The sequence below is a fragment of the Oncorhynchus nerka genome, linkage group LG7 (genome assembly GCF_034236695.1).
Source record: "Oncorhynchus nerka isolate Pitt River linkage group LG7, Oner_Uvic_2.0, whole genome shotgun sequence".
Taxonomy (NCBI): Eukaryota; Metazoa; Chordata; class Actinopteri; order Salmoniformes; family Salmonidae; genus Oncorhynchus; species Oncorhynchus nerka.
The window spans coordinates 97685082-97711193 of NC_088402.1; the positions used below are offsets into that span (position 1 = coordinate 97685082).

The 26112-nt window shown below is 43.1% G+C and overlaps 1 protein-coding gene across 2 annotated transcripts in view; it reads left to right on the forward strand.

Annotated features, from left to right (window-relative positions):
• Positions 1-26112, forward strand: part of LOC135572613 (isocitrate dehydrogenase [NAD] subunit gamma, mitochondrial-like) — a 50402-nt gene that overhangs the window by 17960 nt on the left and 6330 nt on the right. For both annotated transcript variants that reach the window (XM_065021030.1, XM_065021031.1), the window contains exons 4-5: positions 4846-4906; positions 11119-11251. In XM_065021030.1, the coding sequence (XP_064877102.1) occupies positions 4846-4906; positions 11119-11251 (194 nt within the window). The remainder of the gene's footprint in view (positions 1-4845; positions 4907-11118; positions 11252-26112) is intronic.

Consider the following 26112-nt stretch of genomic DNA (forward strand, 5'->3'; position numbering starts at 1 on the left):
CACTGAAGCCTCAGTCCCCTCATCCAGCTGGTCCTGGGGCTGAGTTCACAAACCTGTTCTACTAACACACTGAAGCCTCAGTCCCCTCATCCAGCTGGTCCTGGGGCTGAATTCACTAACCTGTTCTACTAACACACTGAAGCATCAGTCCCCTCATCCAGCTGGTCCTGGGGCTGAATTCACTAACCTGTTCTACTAACACAATGAAGCATCAGTCGCCTCATCCAGCTGGTCCTGGTCCTGAGTTCACGAACCTGTTCTACTAACACACTGCAGCCTCAGTCCCCTCATCCAGCTGGTCCTGGGGATGAGTTCACTAGCCTGTTCTACTAACACACTGAAGCCTCAGTCCCCTCACCCAGCTGGTCCTGGGGTTGAGTTCACTTACCTGTTCTACTAACACACTGAAGCCTCAGTCCCCTCATCCAGCTGGTCCTGGGGTTGAGTTCACTTACCTGTTCTACTAACACACTGAAGCCTCAGTCCCCTCATCCAGCTTGTCCTGGGGCTGAGTTCACTTACCTGTTCTACTAACACACTGAAGCCTCAGTCCCCTCATCCAGCTGGTCCTGAGTTCACAAACCTGTTCTACTAACATACTGAAGTCTCAGTCCCCTCATCCAGCTGGTCCTGAGTTCACAAACCTGTTCTACTAACACACTGAAGCCTCAGTCCCCTCATCCAGCTGGTCCTGGGGCTGAATTCACTAACCTGTTCTACTAACACACTGAAGCATCAGTCCCCTCATCCAGCTGGTCCTGGTCCTGAGTTCACAAACCTGTTCTACTAACACACTGCAGCCTCAGTCCCCTCATCCAGCTGGTCCTGGGGCTGAGTTCACTAGCCTGTTCTACTAACACACTGAAGCCTCAGTCCCCTCATCCAGCTGGTCCTGGGGCTGAGTTCACTTACCTGTTCTACTAACACACTGAAGCCTCAGTCCCCTCATCCAGCTGGTCCTGAGTTCACAAACCTGTTCTACTAACACACTGAAGCCTCAGTCGCCTCATCCAGCTGGTCCTGAGTTCACAAACCTGTTCTACTAACACACTGAAGCCTCAGTCCCCTCATCCAGCTGGTCCTGGGGCTGAGTTCACTAACCTGTTCTACTAACACACTGAAGCCTCAGTCCCCTCATCCAGCTGGTCCTGGGGCTGAGTTCACAGACCTGTTCTACTTACACACTGAAGCCTCAGTCCCCTCATCCAGCTGGTCCTGGGGCTGAGTTCACAGACCTGTTCTACTAACACACTGAAGCCTCAGTCCCCTCATCCAGCTGGTCCTGGGGCTGTGTTCACCAACCTGTTCTACTAACACACTGAAGCCTCAGTCCCCTCATCCAGCTGGTCCTGGGGCTGAGTTCACAGACCTGTTCTACTAACACACTGAAGCCTCAGTCCCCTCATCCAGCTGGTCCTGGGGCTGAGTTCACAGACCTGTTCTACTAACACACTGAAGCCTCAGTCCCCTCATCCAGCTGGTCCTGGGGTTGAGTTCACAGACCTGTTCTACTAACACACTGAAGCCTCAGTCCCCTCATCCAGCTGGTCCTGGGGTTGAGTTCACTTACCTGTTCTACTAACACACTGAAGCCTCAGTCCCCTCATCCAGCTGGTCCTGGGGTTGAGTTCACAGACCTGTTCTACTAACACACTGAAGCCTCAGTCCCCTCATCCAGCTGGTCCTGGGGTTGAGTTCACAAACCTGTTCTACTAACACACTGAAGCCTCAGTCCCCTCATCCAGCTGGTCCTGGGGCTGAGTTCACAGACCTGTTCTACTAACACACTGAAGTCTCAGGACCAGAACATCCAATCAATCAGGATAAACCAAATTACAACACAGTCAAAACAAAACTACATTGCTTATTGGGAAACAGAAGCACAAAGCAAAATGCAGCGCTATCTGATCCTAAATCGACACAACACATCTTGGCTAAATATTTGACCATGGTTACTGATCAAAACCTTAGACAAACCTTGGCAAAGTACTGGTTCAGTGAGCACAGCCTTGCCATTGAGAAGGGTAGACACAGGAAAACATGGCTCCCTGTAGAGGAAAGGCTGTGCAACTACTGCAAAAAATATAAAACAATTAGAGAATGTAATTTCCCCAAATTTAAAACCCTTATTCAAGGTTTCAAAGACCTCTCTGATGAGGATAGGCTACCCGTCCTGTTGGGGGAGGACGCAGAGAGCTGTGGGTTGGCAGAGCACTACATTGCTGCCTGCCATAAGATGAGGAACAGTGTCTGACAGACCAACCAACCAGTCTTATATGCCATTGTTATTGTTCAATGTTAAAGGTTATTTTGACCCTTGATTATTGTTGTTATTGTTGTTCCGTTGACAATATTGATTATTATTATAATTTTTATTTAGAAAATCTCCAGTGAGCTTTGGCAATATGTACATTGTTACGTTACGCCAATAAAGCTAATTGAATTTAAATGGCGAGAGAGACAGAAAGACAGAGACAGAAAGAGAAAGCCAGACAGAGATAAAAAGACAGAGATGGAGAGACTGAGATGGAAAGACAGAGATGGAAAGACAGAGATGGAAAGACAGAGATAAAAAGACAGAGATAAAAAGACAGAGATGGAAAGACAGAGATGGAAAGACAGAGATGGAAAGACAGAGATGGAAAGACAGAGATGGAGAGACAGAGATAAAAAGACAGAGATGGAAAGACAGAGATAAAAAGACAGAGATGGAAAGACAGAGATAAAAAGACAGAGATGGAAAGACAGAGAAAAAAAAGACAGAGATGGAAAGACAGAGATGGAAAGACAGAGATGGAAAGACAGAGATAAAAAGACTGAGATAAAAAGACAGAGATGGAAAGACAGAGATAAAAAAGACAGAGATGGAAAGACAAAGAAAAAGACAGAGATAAAAAGACAGAGATAAAAAGACTTGAGATGGAAAGACAGAGATAAAAAGACAGAGATGGAAAGACAGAGATAAAAAGACAGAGATGGAGAGACAGAGATGGAGAGACTGAGATGGAAAGACAGAGATGGAAAGACAGAGATGGAAAGACAGATGGAAAGACAGAGATGGAAAGACAGAGATGGAAAGACAGAGATGGAAAGACAGAGATGGAAAGACAGAGATGGAAAGACAGATGGAAAGACAGATGGAAAGACAGAGATAAAAAGACAGAGATGGAAAGACAGAGATGGAAAGACAGATGGAAAGACAGATGGAGAGACAGAGATGGAGAGACAGAGATGGAAAGACAGAGATGGAGAGACAGAGATGGAAAGACAGAGACGGAAAGACAGAGATGGAAAGACAGAGATGGAAAGACAGAGATGGAGAGACAGAGATGGAAAGACTGAGATGGAAAGACAGAGATGGAAAGAGATGGAAAGACAGAGATGGAAAGACAGAGATGGAAAGACAGATGGAAAGACAGAGATGGAAAGACAGAGATGGAAAGACAGAGATGGAAAGACAGAGATAAAAAGACAGAGATGGAAAGACAGAGATGGAAAGACAGATGGAAAGACAGAGATGGAGAGACAGAGATGGAAAGACAGAGATGGAAAGACAGAGATGGAAAGACAGAGATAAAAAGACTGAGATAAAAAGACTGAGATGGAAAGACAGAGATAAAAAGACAGAGATGGAGAGACAGAGATGGAGAGACTGAGATGGAGAGACAGAGATGGAAAGACAGAGATAAAAAGACAGAGATGGAAAGACAGAGATGGAAAGACAGAGATAAAAAGACAGAGATGGAAAGACAGAGATGGAAAGACAGAGATAAAAAGACAGAGATGGAGAGACAGAGATGGAGAGACTGAGATGGAAAGACAGAGATGGAAAGACAGAGATGGAAAGACAGATGGAAAGACAGAGATAAAAAGACAGAGATGGAAAGACAGAGATGGAAAGACAGATGGAAAGACAGATGGAGAGACAGAGATGGAGAGATGGATGGAAAGACAGAGATGGGACAGAAAGACAGAGATGGAGATGGAAAGACAGAGAGATGGAAAGACAGAGATGGAAAGACAGATGGAAAGACAGATGGAAAGACAGAGATGGAAAGACAGAGATGGAAAGACAGAGATGGAAAGACAGATGACAGATGGAGAGACAGAGATGGAAGACAGAGATGGAAAGACAGAGATGGAAAGACAGAGACAGAAAGACAGAGATGGAAAGACAGAGATGGAAAGACAGAGATGGAGAGACAGAGATGGAAAGACAGAGACAGAAAGACAGAGATGGAAAGACAGAGATAAAAAGACTGAGATAAAAAGACTGAGATGGAAAGACAGAGATAAAAAGACAGAGATGGAAAGACAGAGATAAAAAGACAGAGATGGAAAGACAGAGATGGAAAGACAGAGATGGAAAGACAGAGATGGAGAGACAGAGATAAAAAGACAGAGATGGAAAGACAGAGATGGAAAGACAGATGGAAAGACAGATGGAAAGACAGATGGAGAGACAGAGATGGAGAGACAGAGATGGAAAGACAGAGATGGAGAGACAGAGATGGAAAGACAGAGATAAAAAGACAGAGATGGAGAGACAGAGATGGAGAGACAGAGATGGAAAGACTGAGAAAAAGACTGAGATAAAAAGACAGAGATAAAAAGACTGAGATAAAAAGACTGAGATGGAAAGACAGAGATAAAAAGACTGAGATGGAAAGACAGAGATAAAAAGACAGAGATGGAAAGACAGAGATAAAAAGACTGAGATAAAAAGACAGAGATAAAAAGACAGAGATAAAAAGACAGAGATGGAAAGACAGAGATAAAAAGACAGAGATGGAAAGACAGAGAGAGAGAGAGGTACAATATCTAATCAGTGTGTTTTTTCTCCAGGCAACATTGAGACCAACCACAACCTGCCTCCCTCCTTTATATCCAGAAATAACCTGCTACGGTGAGATCCTCTTACCTCTAATCCCTGACCTAACCCCTCACCCTACCTCTCCATGTGGTCGATTTAAAGCAGGAATCTGTTGATTGTGGGCGACCCTATGCCATACACCCCACTTCTTGTTTTTCTTTTTCACAACTAAACCCAGGAGGTTGAGCCCTGAGCCGCCTTGGTCGGGCCTTCTGGGATAGGTCTAATGACCCTATTCATTTTCTGTTATGCTTTATGATTTGATAATTATTTTCATGCTAATGTATCCATCCTATGACTTGATGGCCCAAAGTCCACCAATATGTCATGCAGATGAGACATTATCTTCTCGACTGACCACACTGGTAATTCATTCAGTTGAGTTCATTGTGCCAAATCGGAGGGCCTGTTGTTCGGACTTCTGGCAGTCTCTATGGGGGTGCCACAGAGTTCAAATCTCGGGCCAAGACTTTTCTCTGTATATATCAACGATGTCGCTCTTGCTGCTGGTGATTCTCTGATCCACCTGTACGCAGACGATACCATTCTGTATACTTCGGGTCCTTCTTTGGACACTGTGTTGACGAGCTTCAATGCCATACAACTCTTCTTCCGTGGCCTCCAACTGCTTTAAACGCTAGTAAAACTAAGAGCATGATCTCTGCCCGCACCAAACCATCCAGCATCACCACTCTGGACGGTTCTGACCTAGAATATGTGGACAACTACAAATATCTAGGTGTCTGTCCGCCAAGGAAGGGTCTCACATCCACCTAGTATCTCTTCCCATGACCAACTCTCCTTCACCTCCTGGGAACGCTGCTTGGTCCTGACTGTCGTATGAATAATTGGACCAAGGCGCAGCGTGAGTAAAGTTCCACATTTTAACGTTAGTGACACTTCCAAAACAACAAAGATATAACGATTGTGAAATAAATTAGCGCTCATAGTCACTAACCCTAACCCTAACCCACTCATACAAAACAATATCCCCCCTAGTCACTAACCCTAACCCTAACCCACTCATACAAAACAATATCCCCCCCTAGTCACTAACCCTAACCCTAACCCACTCATACAAAACAATATCCCCCCTAGTCACTAACCCTAACCCTAACCCACTCATACAAAACAATATCCCCCTAGTCACTAACCCTAACCCTAACCCACTCATACAAAACAATATCCCCCTAGTCACTAACCCTAACCCTAACCCACTCATACAAAACAATATCCCCCCCCTAGTCACTAACCCTAACCCTAACCCACTCATACAAAACAATATCCCCCTAGTCACTAACCCTAACCCTAACCCACTCATACAAAACAATATCCCCCTAGTCACTAACCCTAACCCTAACCCACTCATACAAAACAATATCCCCCTAGTCACTAACCCTAACCCTAACCCACTCATACAAAACAATATCCCCCTAGTCACTAACCCTAACCCACTCATACAAAACAATATCCCCCTAGTCACTAACCCTAACCCTAACCCACTCATACAAAACAATATCCCCTAGTCACTAACTAACCCTAACCCACTCATACAAAACAATATCCCCCTAGTCACTAACCCTAACCCACTCATACAAAACAATATCCCCCTAGTCACTAACCCTAACCCACTCATACAAAACAATATCCCCCTAGTCACTAACCCTAACCCACTCATACAAAACAATATCCCCCTAGTCACTAACCCTAACCCACTCATACAAAACAATATCCCCTAGTCACTAACCCTAACCCACTCATTCAAAACCCCCTAGTCACTAACCCTAACCCTAACCCACTCATACAAAACAATATCCCCCTAGTCACTAACCCTAACCCTAACCCACTCATACAAAACAATATCCCCCTAGTCACTAACCCTAACCCTAACCCACTCATACAAAACAATATCCCCCTAGTCACTAACCCTAACCCTAACCCACTCATACAAAACAATATCCCCCTAGTCACTAACCCTAACCCTAACCCACTCATACAAAACAATATCCCCCTAGTCACTAACCCAAAACCCTAACTAACCCACTCATACAAAACAATATCCCCCTAGTCACTAACCCTAACCCACTCATACAAAACAATATCCCCCTAGTCACTAACCCTAACCCACTCATACAAAACAATATCCCCCTAGTCACTAACCCTAACCCACTCATACAAAACAATATCCCCCTAGTCACTAACCTAACCCACTCTAATCCCCCTAGTCACTAACCCTAACCCATACAAAACAATATCCCCCCTAGTCACTAACCCTAACCCTAACCCACTCATATCCCCCAAAACAATATCCCCTAGTCCCCCTAGTCACTAACCCTAACCCTAACCCCCACTCATCACTAAAACGATATCCCCTAGTCACTAACCCTAACCCACTCATACAAAACAATATCCCCCTAGTCACTAACCCTAACCCTAACCCACTCATACAAAACAATATCCCCCCCCCTAGTCACTAACCCTAACCCACTCATACAAAACAATATCCCCCTAGTCACTAACCCTAACCCTAACCCACTCATACAAAACAATATCCCCCTAGTCACTAACCCTAACCCTAACCCACTCATACAAAACAATATCCCCCTAGTCACTAACCCTAACCCACTCATACAAAACAATATCCCCCTAGTCACTAACCCTAACCCACTCATACAAAACAATATCCCCCTAGTCACTAACCCTAACCCTAACCCACTCATACAAAACAATATCCCCCTAGTCACTAACCCTAACCCTAACCCACTCATACAAAACAATATCCCCCTAGTCACTAACCCTAACCCTAACCCACTCATACAAAACAATATCCCCCCTAGTCACTAACCCTAACCCACTCATACAAAACAATATCCCCCCCTAGTCACTAACCCTAACCCACTCATACAAAACAATATCCCCCCTAGTCACTAACCCTAACCCACTCATACAAAACAATATCCCCTAGTCACTAACCCTAACCCACTCATACAAAACAATAACCCTAAGTCACAAAACTAACCCTAACCCACTCATACAAAACAATATCCCCCTAGTCACTAACCCTAACCCACTCATACAAAACAATATCCCCCTAGTCACTAACCCTAACCCTAACCCACTCATACAAAACAATATCCCCCTAGTCACTAACCCTAACCCTAACCCACTCATACAAAACAATATCCCCCTAGTCACTAACCTAACCCTAACCCACTCATACAAAACAATATCCCCCTAGTCACCATAACCCTAACCCTAACCCACTCATACAAAACAATATCCCCCCTAGTCACTAACCCTAACATAACCTAACCCACTCATACAAAACAATATCCCCCCTAGTCACTAACCCTAACCCTAACCCACTCATACAAAACAATATCCCCCCTAGTCACTAACCCTAACCCTAACCCACTCATAGCAGGTGGGAAAAAGGACACACTATGTATGATCCTCAATAGAGGTAACGATTATCAGCTGCCTCCAATTGGGAACCATACACACACACCAACCCTAGACCCATTAAAACCTCACGACTAAACTAGCTAGGCCTAGACCCATTAAAACCTCACCACTAAACTAGCTAGGCCTAGACCCATTAAAACCTCACCACTAAACTAGCTAGGCCTAGACCCATTAAAACCTCACCACTAAACTAGCTAGGCCTAGCCTACTCTGATTCTGGCAACCTCAACCTACCTCTCTATCAGAAAACACCTCTGGTCTCCAGCACCATGGGTACCCTTACAGTTAACACACACAGATACACATTCCGATCTATTAGCAAACACCTCTGGTCTCCAGCACCATGGGTCCCCTTACAGTTAACACACACAGATACACATTCCTCTCTATTAGCAAACATCTCTGGTCTCCAGCACCATGGGTACCCTTACAGTTAACACACACAGATACTACACATTCCTCTCTATTAGCAAACACCTCTGGTCTCCAGCACCATGGGTCCCCTTACAGTTAACACACACAGATACTACACATTCCTCTCTATTAGCAAACACCTCTGGTCTCCAGCACCATGGGTACCCTTACAGTTAACACACACAGATACTACACATTCCTCTCTATTAGCAAACACCTCTGGTCTCCAGCACCATGGGTACCCTTACAGTTAACACACACAGATACTACACATTCCTCTCTATTAGCAAACACCTCTGGTCTCCAGCACCATGGGTACTCTTACAGTTAACACACACAGATACACATTCATTTGTCTTATGTCCTTCTTCTCACTTGCTCTGGAGCAGCAGGGTCATTCAAGTAGGTGGGTTTAATGCAAAGACACACCCAGCCCAGAAGGCCTGGCCCATGGTGGCCCATGGTGGCCCAGAAGGCCTGGCCCATGGTGGCCCAGGGTTAAACCCCCTTGTTTTCGTTCAAAGTGAAAATACCACACAGGAAATGGGGCGGCCCACAACCTGCGGCTTTCTGCTTTAAAGCGGCTATGTTTCCTGTGTATTTCCAAGTCTAAGAAGTGGTAGATGATCAATATTTCCTGCATCAGGTTTGTATTTGCGTCTTTTACTTTGGGTTTTTGTCCTCCAGATTCAAACAGTGGAAAATACGATATTTGTGGTTATTATTTTACAGGTTTAGAAGGTCCAAGCATTCACTTCTACACTATACACTGAGTCTACCAAACATTAGGAACACCCCCTAATATTGAGTCATGGAAAGAGCAGGTGCTCTTAATGTTTTGTAGTGCTTGTTTTTTCAAACTGACATTAGAACTATTCACATTTTTGCAACCAGGAAATGGTCGAAGCGATTTCTGCATATTGCACCATATTGTCTCTACTGTACAGCATGTACTAGCCTTCCCCCTGCCATCCCTCTGTCTCTCCCTCCCTCTGTCCCTGTGTTCTCTCTCTCTGTCTCTCTGTCTCTCTCTCCCTCTGTCCCTGTGTTCTCTCTCTCTGTCTCTCCCTCCCTCTGTCCCTGTGTTCTCTCTCTCTGTCTCTCTGTCTCTCTCTCCCTCTGTCCCTGTGTTCTCTCTCTCTGTCTCTCTCCCCCTCTGTCCCTGTGTTCTCTCTCTGTCTCTCTCTCTCCCTCTGTCCCTGTGTTCTCTCTCTCTGTCTCTCTCCCCCTCTGTCCATGTGTTCTCTCACTCTGTCTCTCTCTCCCTCTGTCCCTGTGTTCTCTCTCTCTGTCTCTCTCTCCCCCTCTGTCCCTGTGTTCTCTCTCTCTGTCTCTCTGTCTCTCTCTCCCTCTGTCCCTGTGTTCTCTCTCTCTGTCTCTCCCTCCCTCTGTCCCTGTGTTTCTCTCTCTGTCTCTCTCTCCCTCTGTCCCTGTGTCTCTCTCTCTCTGTCCCTCTCTCCCCCCTCTGTCCATGTGTTCTCTCACTCTGTCTCTCTCTCCCTCTGTCCCTGTGTTCTCTCACTCTGTCTCTCTCTCCCTCTGTCCCTGTGTTCTCTCTCTCTGTCTCTCTCTCCATCTGTCCCTGTGTTCTCTCACTCTCTGCCTCCCTCTGTCCCTGTGTTCTCTCACTCTCTCTCTCCATCTGTCCCTGTGGTCTCTCACTCTCTCCCTCCCTCTGTCCCTGTGTTCTCTCACTCTCTCTCTCCCTCTGTCCCTGTGTTCTCTCTGTCTCTCCCTCCCTCTGTCCCTGTGTTCTCTCACTCTCTCTCTGCCTCTGTCCCTGTTCTCTCTCACTCTGTCTCTCTCTCCCTCTGTCCCTGTGTTCTCTCACTCTGTCTCTCCCTCACTCTGTCCCTGTGTTCTCTCACTCTGTCTCTCTCTCCCTCTGTCCCTGTGTTCTCTCACTCTGTCTCTCTCTCTCTGTCCCTGTGTTCTCTCACTCTGTCTCTCCCTCTGTCCCTGTGTTCTCTCACTCTGTCTCTCTCTCCCTCTGTCCCTGTGTTCTCTCACCCTCTGTCCCTGTGTCCTCTCACTCTGTCTCTCTCCCCCTCTGTCCCTGTGTCCTCTCACTCTGTCTCTCTCTCCCTCTGTCCCTGTGTTCTCTCACTCTGTCTCTCCCTCCCTCTGTCCCTGTGTTCTCTCACTCTGTCTCTCTCTCTCCCTCTGTCCCTGTGTTCTCTCACTCTCTCTCTCCCTCTGTCCCTGTGTTCTCTCTCTGTCTCTCTCCCCCTCTGTCCCTGTGTCCTCTCACTCTGTCTCTCTCTCCCTCTGTCCCTGTGTTCTCTCAATCTGTCTCTCTCCCCCTCTGTCCCTGTGTCCTCTCACTCTGTCTTTCTCTCATGTCTATCTGCCCTCCACTCCTACAGTACCAGTCTGGACCTGTATGCCAACGTGATGCACTGCCAGTCTCTGCCAGGCGTTCGGACTCGTCACAGGAACATCGACATCATCATCATCAGAGAAAACACTGAGGGAGAATACAGCAGTCTGGAGCACGAGGTGTGTGTGTACGGTGTGTGTGTGGACGTGTTTAACTATACTTGTGGGGACCAGTAAATTGCACCCATGGTGCTCAGAATAAATCACATCTTGATGATGGTAATTCATCTTAACAGCATAGAAATTTGCCTGTAAAGTTGTTACAATAGAATGATGTTCTTATACATGAAAAAGCTGAAAAGCAAAACATTGCCCGTTGTGTCTTCATCCCTGATTTAAAACATTGCCCGTTGTGTCTTCATCCCTGATTTAAAACATTGCCCGTTGTGTCTTCATCCCTGATTTAAAACATTGCCCGTTGTGTCTTCATCCCTGATTTAAAACATTGCCCGTTGTGTCTTCATCCCTGATTTAAAACATTGCCCGTTGTGTCTTCATCCCTGATTTAAAACATTGCCCGTTGTGTCTTCATCCCTGATTTAAAACATTGCCCGTTGTGTCTTCATCCCTGATTTAAAACATTGCCCGTTGTGTCTTCATCCCTGATTTAAAACATTGTCTTCATCCCTGATTTTGTTGTCTTCATCCCTGATTTAAAACATTGCCCGTTGTGTCTTCATCCCTGATTTAAAACATTGCCCGTTGTGTCTTCATCCCTGATTTAAAACATTGCCCGTTGTGTCTTCATCCCTGATTTAAAACATTGCCCGTTGTGTCTTCATCCCTGATTTAAAACATTGCCCGTTGTGTCTTCATCCCTGATTTAAAACATTGCCCGTTGTGTCTTCATCCCTGATTTAAAACATTGCCCGTTGTGTCTTCATCCCTGATTTAAAACATTGCCCGTTGTGTCTTCATCCCTGATTCAAAACATTGTAATTGAAAAAACAAACAAAAACATTCAGGCTCAAAGACCAAGTCTCCTACACAGTAATACAACACAAGTCTCCTACACAGTAAAGACCAAGTCTCCTACACAGTAAAGACCAAGTCTCCTACACAGTAAAGACCAAGTCTCCTAGTAAAGGCAATTCCTACACATTTGAAGTCTAATAAATAACAAAACACAAGTTTTCACACAGTAAAGACCAAGTCTCCTAACAGTGAACATTTTAAATAATAAAGTCTTAAAGTAAAGACAAGTCTCCTAAACAGTAAAGATTAGTCTCCTACACAGTAAAGACCAAGTCTCCTACACAGTAAAGACCAAGTCTCCTACACAGTAAAGACCAAGTCTCCTACACAGTAAAGACCAAGTCTCCTACACAGTAAAGACCAAGTCTCCTACACAGTAAAGACCAAGTCTCCTACACAGTAAAGACCAAGTCTCCTACACAGTAAAGACCAAGTCTCCTACACAGTAATACAACACAACTTTAAAATATAATATTTGTATAAGATAATTTGTGAACGACCTGTCCTATAGGCTATTTGTATGAACATTTGAATTAATAAATAACAAAACACAGCTGTTTTCAAGTCGAATTTAATTTAGTCTCACTAATGCATGAACATTTTAAATAATAAATTAAACAAGACTGTCTACAAACACAATAATTAGCCTGTAATTTACTTGCCAGGAAAAATAGAAACACCTGATCCACGCAGCATGTGGATTCACAAAGTATTCATACCCCTTGACTTGGAGATTCACTGTGCCTTCACAGAGTATTCATACCGCTTGACTTGGAGATTCACTGTGCCTTCACAAAGTATTCATACCGCTTGACTTGGGGATTCACAGTGCCTTCACAGAGTATTCATACCGCTTGACTTGGGGATTCACAGTGCCTTCACAGAGTATTCATACCGCTTGACTTGGAGATTCACTGTGCCTTCACAAAGTCTTCATACCGCTTGACTTGGAGATTCACAGTGCCTTCACAAAGTATTCATACCCCTTGACTTGGGGATTCACATTGCCTTCACAAAGTATTCATACCCCTTGACTTGGGGATTCACAGTGCCTTCACAAAGTATTCATACCGCTTGACTTGGGGATTCACAGTGCCTTCACAAAGTATTCATACCCCTTGACTTGGGGATTCACATTGCCTTCACAAAGTATTCATACCCCTTGACTTGGGGATTCACAGTGCCTTCACAAAGTCTTCATTCCCCTTGACTTGGGGATTCACAGTGCCTTCACAAAGTATTCATACCCCTTGACTTGGGGATTCACAGTGCCTTCACAAAGTATTCATACCGCTTGACTTGGGGATTTACAGTGCCTTCACAGAGTATTCATACCCCTTGACTTGGGGATTCACATTGCCTTCACAAAGTATTCATTCCCCTTGACTTGGGGATTCACAGTGCCTTCACAAAGTATTCATACCGCTTGACTTGGGGATTTACAGTGCCTTCAGAGTATTCATACCCCTTGACTTTTTCCACATTTTGTTGTTACAGCCTGAATTCAAAATGTATTAAAAACATTTTTTTCACCCATCTAAACACAATACCCCAATATGGCAAAGTGAAAACATGTTTTTAGAAATGTATGCAAATGTATTGAAAATGAACACAAAAATATCTAATTTACATTCGTATTCACACCCCAGACCCCATACATGTTAGAATCAGCTTTGGCAGGGATTACACCTGTGAGTATTTCTGGGTCAGTCTCTAAGAGCTTTCCACACCTGCATTGAGAAAAATTGTCCCATTCTTTTTTAAATAACTCTTCAAGCTCTGTTCAACATTTTCATGTTTTTCCATAGATAGTAATAGGGGGCCAGTATTTTCACGTCCGGATGAAATGCATGCCCAAATTCAACTGCCTGCTACTCATCCCCAGAAAATAATATATGCATATTATTAGTAGATTTTGATAGAAAACACTCTGAAGTTTCTACAAATGTTTGAATCATGTCTGTGAGTATAATATAACTTATGTAGCAGGCGAAACCCTGAGGACAAACCATTCAGATTTTGTTTTTGAGGTCACTCTCTTTTCAATGTGGTTTCATTGGGAATCCTGATTTCTAAGGGACCTTCTTGCAGTTCCTACCGCTTCCACTGGATGTCACCAGTCTTTAGAAATTGGTTGAGGTTTTTCCTTTGTGTAATGAAGAAGTAGCCCTGTTCAAAACTAGGTGTACTGTTTGTTAGAGGTGCGTGACCAGAAAGGTAGCGTTTCCTTCCTATATTGTACACAGATCATCCCGTCTTCAATTTTATCAATGATTTACAAAAGTAGTTTGAAATGTTTTGGCAAAGTTTACAGGTAACTTTTGAGATATTTTTAGTCACGTTGCCAAGTTGGAACCGGTGTTTTTCTGGATCAAACGTGACAATTAAATGGACATTTTGGAAAAAAAGGACCATTTGTGATGTTTATGGGACAACAACAGAAGAAGCTCGTCAAAGGTAAGACATGAATTATATTTTTATTTCTGTGTTTTGTGTCGTGCCTGCTGGGTTGAAATATGCTTTCTCTCTTTTGTTTATGGAGGTGCTATCCTCAGATAATAGCATCGTTTGCTTTCGCCGAAAAGCCTTTTTGAAATCTGACATGTTGGCTGGATTCACAACACGTGTAGTATAATTTGGTATCTTACATGTGTGATTTCATGAAAGTTAGATTTTTATAGTAATTGAATTGAATTTGGCGCTCTGCATTTTCTCTGGCTTTTGGCCAACACATCCCAGAGAGTTAAAACTGTAACTCGGCCACTCAGGAACATTCACTTCTTGGTAAGGAACTCCAGTGTAGATGTGGCCTTGTGTTTTAGGTTATTGTCCTGCTGAAAGGTGAATTCATCTCCCAGTGTCTGGTGAAAAGCAGACTGGACCAGGTTTTCCTTTTGCCTGTGCTTAGCTCAAATGTCATTTATTTGCATCCTAAAAAACTACCTTTTTATTTATTATTGTTTTTAAGTTTTAATTTATTTCACCTTTATTTAACCAGGTAGGCTAGTTGAGAACAAGTTCTCATTTGCAACTGCGACCTGGCCAAGATAAAGCGTAGCAATACCTAGTTCTTGCCGATGACAAGCATACCCATAAAAGCCACCACCACTCTCGAAAATATGAAGAGTGTTACTCAGTGTTGTGTTGGATTTGCCCCAAACATAACACTTTGTATTCAGGACAAAGTCCATTTCTTTGCCATGTTTTGTTTCTGTTTTATTTTAGTGCCTTGATGCAAACAGGATTAGAATATGTTTTATTCTGTACAGGCTTCCTTCTTTTCACTCTGTCAATTAGGTTAGTATTGTGGAGTAGCTACAATGTCTTTTTTTCTCCTTTATTTAACCAGGTAGGCCAGTTGAGAACACCTTTATTTACATTTACATTTACATTTAAGTCATTTAGCAGACGCTCTTATCCAGAGCGACTTACAAATTGGTGCTTTCACCTTATGACATCCAGTGGAACAGCCACTTTACAATAGTGCATCTAGGTCTTTTAAGGGGGGGTGAGGGGGGGGGGGGGGGTGAGAAGGATTACTTTATCCTATCCTAGGTATTCCTTAAAGAGGTGGGGTTTCAGGTGTCTCCGGAAGGTGGTGATTGACTCCGCTGTCCTGGCGTCGTGAGGGAGTTTGTTCCACCATTGGGGGGGCCAGAGCAGCGAACAGTTTTGACTGGGCTGAGCGGGAACTGTACTTCCTCAGTGGTAGGGAGGCGAGCAGGCCAGAGGTGGATGAACGCAGTGCCCTTGTTTGGGTGTAGGGCCTGATCAGAGCCTGGAGGTACTGAGGTGCCGTTCCCCTCACAGCTCCGTAGGCAAGCACCATGGTCTTGTAGCGGATGCGAGCTTCAACTGGAAGCCAGTGGAGAGAGCGGAGGAGCGGGGTGACGTGAGAGAACTTGGGAAGGTTGAACACCAGACGGGCTGCGGCGTTCTGGATGAGTTGTAGGGGTTTAATGGCACAGGCAGGGAGCCCAGCCAACAGCGAGTTGCAGTAATCCAGACGGGAGATGACAAGTGCCTGGATTAGGACCTGCGCCGCTTCCTGTGTGAGGCAGGGTCGTACTCTGCGGATGTTGTAGAGCATGAACCTACAGGAACGGGCCACCGCCTTGATGTTATTTGAGAACGACAGGGTGTTGTCCAGGATCACGCCAAGGTTCTTAGCGCTCTGGGACGAGGACACAATGGAGTTGTCAACCGTGATGGCGAGATCATGGAGCGGGCAGTCCTTCCCCGGGAGGAAGAGCAGCTCCGTCTTGCCGAGGTTCAGCTTGAGGTGATGATCCGTCATCCACACTGATATGTCTGCCAGACATGCAGAGATGCGATTCGCCACCTGGTCGTCAGAAGGGGGAAAGGAGAAGATTAATTGTGTGTCGTCTGCATAGCAATGATAGGAGAGACCATGTGAGGTTATGACAGAGCCAAGTGACTTGGTGTATAGCGAGAATAGGAGAGGGCCTAGAACAGAGCCCTGGGGGACACCAGTGGTGAGAGCACGTGGTGAGGAGACGGATTCTCGCCACGCCACCTGGTAGGAGCGACCTGTCAGGTAGGACGCAATCCAAGCGTGGGCCGCGCCGGAGATGCCCAACTCGGAGAGGGTGGAGAGGAGGATCTGATGGTTCACAGTATCGAAGGCAGCCGATAGGTCTAGAAGGATGAGAGCAGAGGAGAGAGAGTTAGCTTTAGCAGTGCGGAGCGCCTCCGTGATACAGAGGAGAGCAGTCTCAGTTGAATGACTAGTCTTGAAACCTGACTGATTTGGATCAAGAAGGTCATTCTGAGAGATAGCGGGAGAGCTGGCCAAGGACGGCACGTTCAAGAGTTTTGGAGAGAAAAGAAAGAAGGGATACTGGTCTGTAGTTGTTGACATCGGAGGGATCGAGTGTAGGTTTTTTCAGAAGGGGTGCAACTCTCGCTCTCTTGAAGACGGGAGGGACGTAGCCAGCGGTCAGGGATGAGTTGATGAGCGAGGTGAGGTAAGGGAGAAGGTCACCGGAGATGGTCTGGAGAAGAGAGGAGGGGATAGGGTCAAGCGGGCAGGTTGTTGGGCGGCCGGCCGTCACAAGACGCAAGATGTCATCTGGAGAGAGAGGGAGAAAGAGGTCAGAGCACAGGGTAGGGCAGTGTGAGCAGAACCAGCGGTGTCGTTTGACTTAGCAAACGAGGATCGGATGTCGTCGACCTTCTTTTCAAAATGGTTGACGAAGTCATCTGCAGAGAGGGAGGAGGGGGGGAGGAGGATTCAAGAGGGAGGAGAAGGTGGCAAAGAGCTTCCTAGGGTTAGAGGCAGATGCTTGGAATTTAGAGTGGTAGAAAGTGGCTTTAGCAGCAGAGACAGAGGAGGAAAATGTAGAGAGGAGGGAGTGAAAGGATGCCAGGTCCGCAGGGAGGCGAGTTTTCCTCCATTTCCGCTCGGCTGCCCGGAGCCCTGTTCTGTGAGCTCGCAATGAGTCGTCGAGCCACGGAGCGGGGAGGGGAGGACCGAGCCGGCCTGGAGGATAGGGGACATAGAGAGTCAAAGGATGCAGAAAGGGAGGAGAGGAGGGTTGAGGAGGCAGAATCAGGAGATAGGTTGGAGAAGGTTTGAGCAGAGGGAAGAGATGATAGGATGGAAGAGGAGAGAGTAGCGGGGGAGAGAGAGCGAAGGTTGGGACGGCGCGATACCATCTGAGTAGGGGCAGTGTGGGAAGTGTTGGATGAGAGCGAGAGGGAAAAGGATACAAGGTAGTGGTCGGAGACTTGGAGGGGAGTTGCAATGAGGTTAGTGGAGGAACAGCATCTAGTAAAGATGAGGTCGGCGTATTGCCTGCCTTGTGAGTAGGGGGAAGGTGAGAGGGTGAGGTCAAAAGAGGAGAGGAGTGGAAAGAAGGAGGCAGAGAGGAATGAGTCAAAGGTAGACGTGGGGAGGTTAAAGTCGCCCAGAACTGTGAGAGGTGAGCCGTCCTCAGGAAAGGAGCTTATCAAGGCATCAAGCTCATTGATGAACTCTCCGAGGGAACCTGGAGGGCGATAAATGATAAGGATGTTAAGCTTGAAAGGGCTGGTAACTGTGACAGCATGGAATTCAAAGGAGGCAATAGACAGATGGGTAAGGGGAGAAAAGAGAATGACCACTTGGGAGAGATGAGGATCCCGGTGCCACCACCCGCTGACCAGAAGCTCTCGGGGTGTGCGAGAGCACGTGGGCGGACGAAGAGAGAGCAGTAGGAGTAGCGGTGTTGTCTGTGGTGATCCATGTTTCCGTCAGAGCCAAGAAGTTGAGGGACTGGAGGGAGGCATAGGCTGAGATGAACTCTGCCTTGTTGGCCGCAGATCGGCAGTTCCAGAGGCTACCGGAGACCTGGAACTCCACGTGGGTCGTGCGCGCTGGGACCACCAGATTAGGGTGGCCGCGGCCATGCGGTGTGGAGCGTTTGTATGGTCTGTGCAGATAGGAGAGAACAGGGATAGACAGACACATAGTTGACAGGCTAGAGAAGAGGCTACGCTAATGCAGAGGAGATTGGAATGACAAGTGGACTACAGGTCTCGAATGTTCAGAAAGTTAAGCTTACGTAGCAAGAATCTAATTGACTAAAATGATTAAAATGATACAGTACTGCTGAGGTAGGCTAGCTGCGTTGTTGACACTACCCTAATCAAGTCGTTCCGTTGAGTGTGAAGTTTCTACAATGCTGCTTTTCGGGGCAAGCTGGCTAGCTAGCAGTGTTGGTTACGTTACGTTGCGTTAGGAGAACGACAATAGCTGGCTAGCTAACCTAGAAAATCGCTCTAGACTACACAATTATCTTTGAAACAAAGACGGCTATGTAGCTAGCTATGTAGCTAGCTACGATCAAACAAATCACACCGTTGGGACTGTAATGAAATGAAATGAAAATATGATACTACCTGTGGAGCGAAGCGGAATGCGACGGAATGCGAAAGTTCTATTCAGTAGCGTTGGCTGGCTATTGGCTAGCTAGGAGTGTCTCCTACGTTAAGGACGACAAAATAGCTGGCTAGCTAACCTCGGTAAATTAAGATAATCACTCTAAGACTACACACTCTAACTACACAATTATCTTGGATACGAAGACAGCAAAGACAACTATGTAGCTAGCTAACACTACACTAATCAAGTCGTTCAGTTGAGTGTGATAGTTACTACAGTGCTACGGTAGACGGTGAACGTGTTGGGCAGATAGGAGACGACGAAATACGATAATTACGCAATTATCTTTGATACAACGACGACTATGTAGCTAGCTAAGAAGAAATTGCTAAGATTAGACAAATCAGACCGTTGTACTATAATGAAATGTAATGAAATGTAATGAAAAAGTTATACAACCTGCAGACCGGAAGCGCTCGCTCCAACCCGGAAGTTGAAGATCGCTCCAACCCGTTGAGAACACCTTTATTTGAAGAACACCTTTACTAACCAGGTAGGCTAGTTGAGATCACCTTTATTTAACCAGGTAGGCTAGTTGAGAACACATTTATTTAACCAGGTAGGCCAGATCACCTTTATTTAACCAGGTAGGCCAGTTGAGAACAAGTTCTCATTTACAACTGCGACCTGGTCAAGATAAAGCAAAGCAGTGTGACAGACAACAACACAGAGTTACACATGGAGTAAACAATAAACATGCCAATAACACAATAAACAAGTCAATGACACAGTATAAAAGAATGAAAGTCTATACAGTATACAGTGTGTGCAAAAGGCATGAGGAGGGAGGCAATAAATAGGCCATAGGAGCAAATAATTACAATTTTGCAGATTAACACTGGAGTGATAAATGATCAGATAGTCATGTACAGGTAGAGATATTGGTGTGCAAAAGAGCAGAAAAGTAATTCAAATAAAAACAGTATGGGGATGAGGTAGGTCGATTGGGTGGGCTATATACAGATGGACTATGTACAGCTGCAGCGATCGGTTAGCTGCTCAGAGAGCAGATGTTTAAAGTTAGTGAGGGAAATGTAAGTCTCCAGCTTCAGTGATTTTTGCAACTTGTTCCAGTCACTGGCAGCAGAGAACTGGATGGAAAGGCGGCCAAATGAGGTGTTGGCTTTGGGGATGATCAGTGAGATATACTTGCTGGAACGTGTGTTGTGGGTGGGTGTTGTTATCGTGACCAGTGAACTGAGATAAGGCGGAGCTTTACCTAGCATAGACTTATAGATGACCTGGAGCCAGTGGGTCTAGCGCCGAATATGAAGCGAGGGCCAGCCAACTAGAGTATACAGGTCGCAGTGGTGGGTGGTATAAGGTGATTTGGTAACAAAACGGATGGCACTGTGATAGACTGTATCCAGTTTACTGAGTAGAGTATTGGAAGCTATTTTGGAAATGACATCCCCGAAGTCGAGGATAGGATAGTCGGTTTTACTAGGGTACGTTTGGCGTCGTGAGTGAAGGAGGCTCTGTTGTGAAATAGAAAGCCGATTCAAGATTTGATTTTAGATTGGAGATGTTTGATATGAGTCTGGAAGGAGAGTTTACAGTCTAGCCAGACACCTAGGTATTTATAGTTGTCCACATATTCTAGGTCGGAACCGTCCAGGGAGATGATGCTAGTCGGACGGGCGGGTGCGGGCAGCGAGCGGTTGAAAAGCATGCATTTGGTTTTACTAGCATTTAAGAGCAGTTGGAGGCCATGGAAGGAGAGTGGTATGGCATTGAAGCTCGTTTGGAGGTTTGTTAACACAGTGTCCAATGAAGGGCCAGATGTGTACAGAATGGTGTCGTCTGTGTACAGGTGGACTAGGGAATCACCCGCAGCAAGAGCGACATCATTGATATATACAGAGAAAAGTGTCGGCCTGAGAATTGAACCCTGTGGCACCCCAATAGAGACTGCCAGAAACATGCCCTCCGATTTGACACACTGAACTCTGTCTGCAAAGTAGTTGGTGAACCAGGCGAGGCGGTCATTAGAAAAACCAAGGCCATTGAGTCTGCCGATAAGAATACGGTGATTGACAGAGTCAAAAGCCTTGGCCAGGTCGATGAAGACAGCTGCACAGTACTGCCTTTTATCGATGGCAGTTATGATATCGTTTAATACCTTGAGCGTGGCTGAGGTGCACCCGTGACCGACTCAGAAACCGGATTGCACTGCGGAGAAGGTATGGTGGGATTCGAAATGGTCAGTGATCTGTTTATTAACTTGGCTTTCAAAGACCTTAGATAGGCAGGGCAGGATGGATATAGTTCTGTAACAGTTTGGGTCTAGGGTGTTACCCCCTTTGAAGAGGGGGATGACCGCGGCAGCTTTCCAATCTTTAGGGATCTCGGACATTACGAAAAAACAGGCTGGTAATAGGGGTGTTGTTGTTGATCCATCCTCAGTTTTCTCTCACAGCCAATAAACACTGGAACTGTTTTAGAGTCATCGTTGGCCTCATGGTGAAATCCCAGAGGGTTTCCTTCCTCTCCGGCAACTGAGCTGAGCCTGTATCTTTGTAGTGACTGGGTGTTTTGATACACCATCCAAAGTGTAATGAATAACTTCACCATGCCAACGGGGATGCTTTTTTTTGTTTTCTTTACCCATCTACCAATAGGTGCCTTTCTTTGCGAGGCATTGGGAAATCTCCCTGGTCTATGTGGTTGAATCTTTGAAATTCACTGCTTGACTGAGGGACCTTACAGATACTTGTATGTGTGGTGTACAGGGATGAGGTAGCCATTCAAAAATCATGTTAAACTCTATTATTGTACAAAGAGTGAGTCCATGCAAGTTATTATGTGACTTGATAAGGACATTTTACTCCTGAACTTATTTAGCCTTACCATAACAAAGGGTTTGAATAATTTTTGACTCAAGACATTTCAGACTTTAAGCATCAGCTATCTGAGCAGCTTATTGATCCCTGCAGCTGGACACAGCCCATCTGTAAATATCCCACCCAACTACCTCATCCCCAAATTGCTTTTATTTTATTTTTTGCTCTTTTGCACACCAATGTTTCTACTTGCACATCTATCACTCCAGGGTTAATTTGCTAAATTGCATTTACTTCTCTACTAATGGCCTATTTATTGCCTTACCTCCTTACTCCATTTGCACACAATGTATATAGATTTTTCTATTGTGTTATTGACTGTTTGTTCATTCCATGTGTAACTCTGTGTTGTTTTTTGTCGCACTGCTTTGCTTCATCTTGGCCAGGTCACAGTTCTAAATGAGAGTGCAGAATAACTGATTAATTTACTCAACACCCGTTGAATATAGGCAGTGCCAGTAAATGTTGGGGGAAAAAAGCGTCATTAAATTGTTGCCAGAAGCACAGTTACAATCACCAACGCTCTAGATAACATGAAAACTGCCTAACCATGTCTTCTAGGGCAAAGACTTGTGGGACATTTATTCTGAAGGCACCTGTAAATAACAACTACACGAGGACAGACAGTGACTGACCGGCTGACACACACGACACAGTTACAAATAGTAGCTAGCTAGAAATTGTGCTAAAATGTATTTTTCAAAGATTTCAATGAAAAGGAAAGTAGACAATGAATGTAGGGTGTTCCAGCAAGAGTGGACATCGAAATATTTATTTATTGAGGTATCAGGGAAAGCTGCATGCTTAGTGTACAAAGAGAGCATCGCCGTCTTGAAAGACTACAACTTGTCCCGACACTTCCAGACGAAGCATGCAGAGAAATATAGTAATATGTCTTCTGTAATATAGTAATATGTCTTCTGTAATATAGTAATATGTCTTCTGTAATATAGTAATATGTCTTCTGTAATATGTCTTCTGAAATATAGTAGTATGTCTTCTGTAATATGTCTTCTGTAATATAGTAATATGTCTTCTGTAATATAGTAATATGTCTTCTGTAATATGTCTTCTGTAATATAGTAATATGTCTTCTGTAATATGTCTTCTGTAATATAGTAATATGTCTTCTGTAATATAGTAATATGTCTTCTGTAATATGTCTTCTGTAATATAGTAATATGTCTTCTGTAATATAGTAATATGTCTTCTGTAATATAGTAATATGTCTTCTGTAATATAGTAATATGTCTTCTGAAATATAGTAATATGTCTTCTGTAATATGTCTTCTGTAATATAGTAATATGTCTTCTGTAATATGTCTCCTGTAATATAGTAATATGTCTTCTGAAATATAGTAGTATGTCTTCTGAAATATAGTAGTATGTCTTCTGTAATATAGTAATATGTCTTCTGTAATATAGTAATATGTCTTCTGAAATATAGTAATATGTCTTCTGTAATATGTCTTCTGTAATATAGTAATATGTCTTCTGAAATATAGTAATATGTCTTCTGTAATATGTCTTCTGTAATATAGTAATATGTCTTCTGTAATATAGTAATATGTCTTCTGAAATATAGTAATATGTCTTCTGTAATATGTCTTCTGTAATATAGTAATATGTCTTCTGAAATATAGTAATATGTCTTCTGTAATATAGTAATATGTCTTCTGTAATATGTCTTCTGTAATATAGTAATATGTCTTCTGAAATATGTCTTCTGAAATATGTCTTCTGTAATATAGTAGTATGTCTTCTGTAATATGTCTTCTGTAATATAGTAATATGTCTTCTGAAATATGTCTTCTGTAATATAGTAGTATGTCTTCTGTAGTATGTCTTCTGTAATATAGTAATATGTCTTCTGTAATATAGTAATATGTCTTCTGTAGTATAGTAATATGTCTTCTGTAATATGTCTTCTGTAATATGTCTTCTGTAATATAGTAATATGTCTTCTGTAATATAGTAATATGTCTTCTGTAATATAGTAATATGTCTTCTGTAATATAGTAATATGTCTTCTGTAATATGTCTTCTGAAATATAGTAGTATGTCTTCTGTAATATGTCTTCTGTAATATAGTAATATGTCTTCTGTAATATGTCTTCTGTAATATAGTAATATGTCTTCTGTAATATAGTAATATGTCTTCTGTAATATGTCTTCTGTAATATAGTAATATGTCTTCTGTAATATGTCTTCTGTAATATAGTAATATGTCTTCTGTAATATGTCTTCTGTAATATAGTAATATGTCTTCTGTAATATAGTAATATGTCTTCTGTAATATAGTAATATGTCTTCTGAAATATAGTAATATGTCTTCTGTAATATGTCTTCTGTAATATAGTAATATGTCTTCTGTAATATGTCTCCTGTAATATAGTAATATGTCTTCTGAAATATAGTAGTATGTCTTCTGAAATATAGTAGTATGTCTTCTGTAATATAGTAATATGTCTTCTGTAATATAGTAATATGTCTTCTGAAATATAGTAATATGTCTTCTGTAATATGTCTTCTGTAATATAGTAATATGTCTTCTGAAATATAGTAATATGTCTTCTGTAATATGTCTTCTGTAATATAGTAATATGTCTTCTGAAATATAGTAGTATGTCTTCTGAAATATAGTAATATGTCTTCTGTAATATAGTAATATGTCTTCTGAAATATAGTAATATGTCTTCTGTAATATGTCTTCTGTAATATAGTAATATGTCTTCTGAAATATAGTAATATGTCTTCTGTAATATGTCTTCTGTAATATAGTAATATGTCTTCTGAAATATAGTAATATGTCTTCTGTAATATAGTAATATGTCTTCTGTAATATGTCTTCTGTAATATAGTAATATGTCTTCTGAAATATGTCTTCTGTAATATAGTAGTATGTCTTCTGAAATATGTCTTCTGTAATATAGTAGTATGTCTTCTGTAATATGTCTTCTGTAATATAGTAATATGTCTTCTGAAATATGTCTTCTGTAATATAGTAGTATGTCTTCTGTAATATAGTAATATGTCTTCTGTAATATAGTAATATGTCTTCTGTAGTATAGTAATATGTCTTCTGTAATATGTCTTCTGTAATATGTCTTCTGTAATATAGTAATATGTCTTCTGTAATATAGTAATATGTCTTCTGTAATATAGTAATATGTCTTCTGTAATATGTCTTCTGAAATATAGTAATACGTCTTCTGTAATATAGTAATATGTCTTCTGTAGTATAGTAATATGTCTTCTGTAATATAGTAATATGTCTTCTGAAATATGTCTTCTGTAATATGTCTTCTGTAATATAGTAATATGTCTTCTGTAATATAGTAATATGTCTTCTGTAATATGTCTTCTGTAATATAGTAATATGTCTTCTGTAATATGTCTTCTGTAATATAGTAATATGTCTTCTGTAATATGTCTTCTGTAATATAGTAATATGTCTTCTGTAATATGGTAATATGTCTTCTGAAATATGGTAATATGTCTTCTGAAATATAGTAATATGTCTTCTGTAATATAGTAATATGTCTTCTGAAATATAGTAATATGTCTTCTGAAATATAGTAATATGTCTTCGGTGAGGGTGAATTCATTAAAGAATGTTTAATTTACTTTATTTTTCCCCGACAAGAAAGAGCTGTTTGAAAATGTTTCCTTTTCAAGACGAACAGTGACACGGCGTGTTGAAGACTCAAGTCCTTCTGTTCACCTGACCTAGAATTCCTCACAATCAAATGTCGACCGCATTATCTACCAAGGGAATTATCTTCGATTATAATCACAGCCGTATATATTCCCCCCCAAGCAGACACATTGATGGCCCTGAATGAACTTCATTGGACTCTATGTAAACTGGAAACCACATATCCTGAGGCTACATTCATTGTAGCTGGGGATTTTAACAAGGCTAATGTGAAAACAAGACTCCCTACATTTTATCAGCATATCGAATGCAATCATATCGAAGGCAATCAAACAAGCTAAGCGTCAGTAGGCAGGAGGCATGTGACAGGGTCTACAGTCAATCACGGATTACATAAAGAAAACCAGCCCCGTCGCGGACCACAATGTCCTGCTCCCAGGCAAACTAAACAACTTCTTTGCTCGCTTTGAGGACAATACAGTGCCAACGACACGGCCCACTACCAAAACCTGCGGGCTCTCCTTCACTACAGCCAACATGAGTAAAGCATTTAAACGTG